Genomic DNA, 3,395 nt, shown 5'->3' with positions numbered 1-3,395 from the left:
CTTTGTTTACATCAAATGACAGTTGTGACAGTTGATTTTCCAAAATTCATAATGTATTTCATTTCACCGCGCGTCGATGGCGCCACGTAATCTGCCCATCTCATGGCTTCCTACATTGGCGAAAAGGGGGTCGGCACTCGCGGTCAACTTCGCCAGATACAATAGTGCCTCTATTTCTTTTCTATCTCTATGGCTTACTGCAGAATACTGCTTATTTCTAACATGGACTAATTAACAACAGGGACGGCCCAGATCTATAACATTTCCCTATAAAGACCCCAAATAAAAGTGTTAACTCGTTCAGCAGCGTTGCCAGGCAAATATTTTTTAACCTGGTGATTCAAACGTCATAAACAGGAAACAGATTTTTAACGGTTTTAGCGGTTGTGATTTGAATTTTCAAATTATTCATCATCAAAAAAAAGGTAAACAACTATTAAGCCTTTGTACAATCATTTATATTTATGAATAATAATAATTACCGTAACAAATTTGGGAATTGCTTTCAGACGGTAAGCAGAATATTTTACTATTTGTACGATTGAAAAAGCTCGACATTCTAAATTTTTACGACGATTCATTTAAAAGACTAAAATATTAGCACCGCATGGTAATCTCGTGGTTAAAATTTTAAATTCCAAGCATTCCAAGGAAGCTTCTTGCCCTATTTTACTCCCCCCGCCTATTTTGAATCACCAGCCTATACAAGCATTTCCTGTTATGCCCGCGAGTACCGCTAGAGTGCGTCGATGCTTGTTCTTTTTACTTTTTCCCCGGGCTGGACCGTCCCTGTTGTTAATTAGTCCATGTTTCTAAGATGGCCGAGACGATAATGATAGCGGCTTCTTGTGCCTCAAATGAAACTCATTTTTCGCCGGTTGTTTTAAACGAAAAGGTTTACATAGTTAAACGTAGTTTAGGTAGGAATAATTCTTTTAGTTTCTTCATTAGTGATTTAACCCGTATTTACTACGAAACTCTAAAGGAGAATGACTTGAAAACCAGATGTAACGTAAGCCTTGGTCAACAGTTTCAGTTTTGCCATGCGTATTTCAAACTATTTTGATGAAAAATCCCAGGTTTTAAATCCTAGTTTGGAAATTACCGCAAAATACCTAGTGCAACAGATCAGTATCGCTAGCGGTATCGAAAATATTGGCGGCTCTGAGATATTGACCCAAAATGATGAGGTTATAAGCCTTAAAATTAAAATGACAGTTGCTAGTGGCTTTCCGTTTAATTGGGAATTCCATGCTAAACGAGGGGATGAGTTAATGGTAATAATTATGCCATGAATTGGTTAATGCTAAAGTGATATTTCACAGGCTGTAATTTTTCCACGAATATAAGTGAGAGGCAAACAAGGTATACACAGTTCTCTATATCCGTTATCCCAGTAAAATAAATTTGGTATGAGAATGATAAAATTTACTCAGTGCCATTGGAAAGATTTTGGTTCAGAGGGGTGACACAAAAAAAATTGTTTATTCAAGGACTGCAGGTGATCCCTCTGTCTACCCCACTAACTTTTATTAAAAAAAAACACCCTATTAGTGTTAGCATAAAATTTTAATTTGAAACTGTGGAACATCCATTAGCTTTAATTAATCTATAGTTTTGTATACAACAAATCTGGTAACATGAAGGAGTAACACTTATTATCTACAGATGCGCGACCTTTTGGTCATTCCTTTACTTGGAACTGTGTCTGTTTTATTAGCACAAAATAAAATTCTGACTTCTATAATTGAAAAGAAAGACAGAGAATTGGAGGATTTAAAAATTCAGGGTGCTAAAGTTTCCCGCAAATATTTAGAAACTGATAAATTTACCAGTTTATCAATATCTGAGGATACACAATCGGTATGCCACTGAAACCATAATCAATACTAGTTTAGGTCCGGAGTAAATATAATTTCTTGTAGGAAATATCACTAATTGCATCGGTTAAGTCAATTTTTGGTGAAGGTGGTCAGTTTTTCAAATTCGCTGAAGCAAATTTAAAATATGAAGGTGTGTAGAAACTGAAAAAAATTTAAGAATTGTTTTGTTATTAAATTTATTTTTCATTATACAAAGATAAAATCGAAACTGTTGACAACACGCTAGTATCAGAAAATAAACCTGTACCATTAACGACTAACGTTGTTGAAAATGAAGTTGATCAATCAGTGCGTATTAAAACAGATTTCTAGTAATTTATGCAATTCAAAAAATTATTTTCAAATTGTTCATAGGAATTAGAACGCCAACGAAGAGAAGACCTTAAAAGGGAGTTAGCTAGTCAGGATAAGACCAAAAAGAAAAAAAAAATAAAGTTCTAAATTGAGCGAGAGAGTATCGAACCCCTTTGCTTAGCTAAAACCGAAGTTCCGGAACAATACTGTTAATTTCAACAAAAGCGAACCAATTTATTGTTTTACGAAAAGAAAGACCTAAACCGCTCCCACTTGGCAAATATTGAATTTCTGGGACTGGAACGGTTCAACTCGAAAAAGTTCATAAAGTTTTATCAACATTAAAGAATAATTATTTTATTAACTACATAATTTTCTTACATTATATTTAAAGTTGAATAAATTCAATTAATTTAAATTAAAGTGTTTTGTTTTTTAAACGCTAGATGGCCGCAGTTTTCCCTCTATAGACGTTGCAACCGCGAAATTTAAATAACCTTGGTTGATTATGTTGGTACTGTTAGAAATCGCGGTGGTACCAGTCTTATAAGAAATTAAAATGGAACAAAACTTTGAACTTTCAGTAAAATGGCCAAATGCTAAACAATTTACATAATTGCGCAGACCAAATACCTCTGCAGTTTATGATTAAATCATATCGTTATAAAATTTGAAAATAATATAGACTTTGGTTTGAGCATGGTCCGTGGTTTGAGCCAAAATGTAGAAGCCGCCCATTTTTTTACGATAGTTATGGTTGTATATTAACTTTTATTAAAAGCAGTGGCGTGGGATATGGTAGTTCATATAATTGTTTTTTTTTTTATTTCATTTGTGTGCGCATCCCCCCAAAACCTAAATCCTGGCTACACTACTGACACAGCAAGAACAGTACCATGTTCTAAATTCCACTATATCGATTTTTTTTTATTCGTGACCGAAACGAGTCTAGGTGGCGTAGCGGCGCTAGCTTCTCCGAGGTAGGGCCTATGATCTAGCGTCTGCTACAGACAAATTAAAAAGTCATAAGAACGTTAATTATTAAATAAACTTATCAAAATATAAGCAAACGATGCAAAAATGATATTAAAATGCAAGTAGCATCAAAAGTAAATAGGGGGAGAAAGTCTATCACTGCCTTTAGATTTTACCTTCCACCATGCTTGACACCCTTTTTAAAGAGCTAGTGATCACGTGATATTTCTAACCAATAAGGAA

General features: G+C 34.4%; 1 protein-coding gene across 2 annotated transcripts; it reads left to right on the top strand.

Annotated features, from left to right (window-relative positions):
- Positions 1–780: 780 nt before the first annotated feature.
- LOC149921346 (non-homologous end-joining factor 1-like) lies at positions 781–2,586 on the top strand. Of its 2 annotated transcripts, none has more exons than XM_090163101.1 (6): positions 781–1,012; positions 1,080–1,277; positions 1,669–1,863; positions 1,926–2,013; positions 2,080–2,171; positions 2,238–2,586. In XM_090163101.1, exons 1-6 carry the CDS (start codon positions 818–820, stop codon positions 2,322–2,324), a joined length of 855 nt encoding a protein of 284 aa, XP_090019227.1. In that variant the 5' UTR covers positions 781–817; the 3' UTR covers positions 2,325–2,586. The 2 variants fall into 2 exon arrangements, with proteins under 2 accessions (XP_090019227.1, XP_090019228.1); XM_090163102.1 differs by having other exon boundaries at positions 831–895; positions 952–1,277; positions 2,238–2,584.
- The last annotated feature ends 809 nt before the right edge of the window (positions 2,587–3,395 follow it).

The sequence above is a fragment of the Leiobunum rupestre genome, chromosome 11, assembly GCF_980474605.1.
Source record: "Leiobunum rupestre chromosome 11, qqLeiRupe1.1.hap1, whole genome shotgun sequence".
NCBI lineage: Eukaryota > Metazoa > Arthropoda > Arachnida > Opiliones > Sclerosomatidae > Leiobunum > Leiobunum rupestre.
This window is presented reverse-complemented; position numbering and strand designations above follow the sequence as displayed.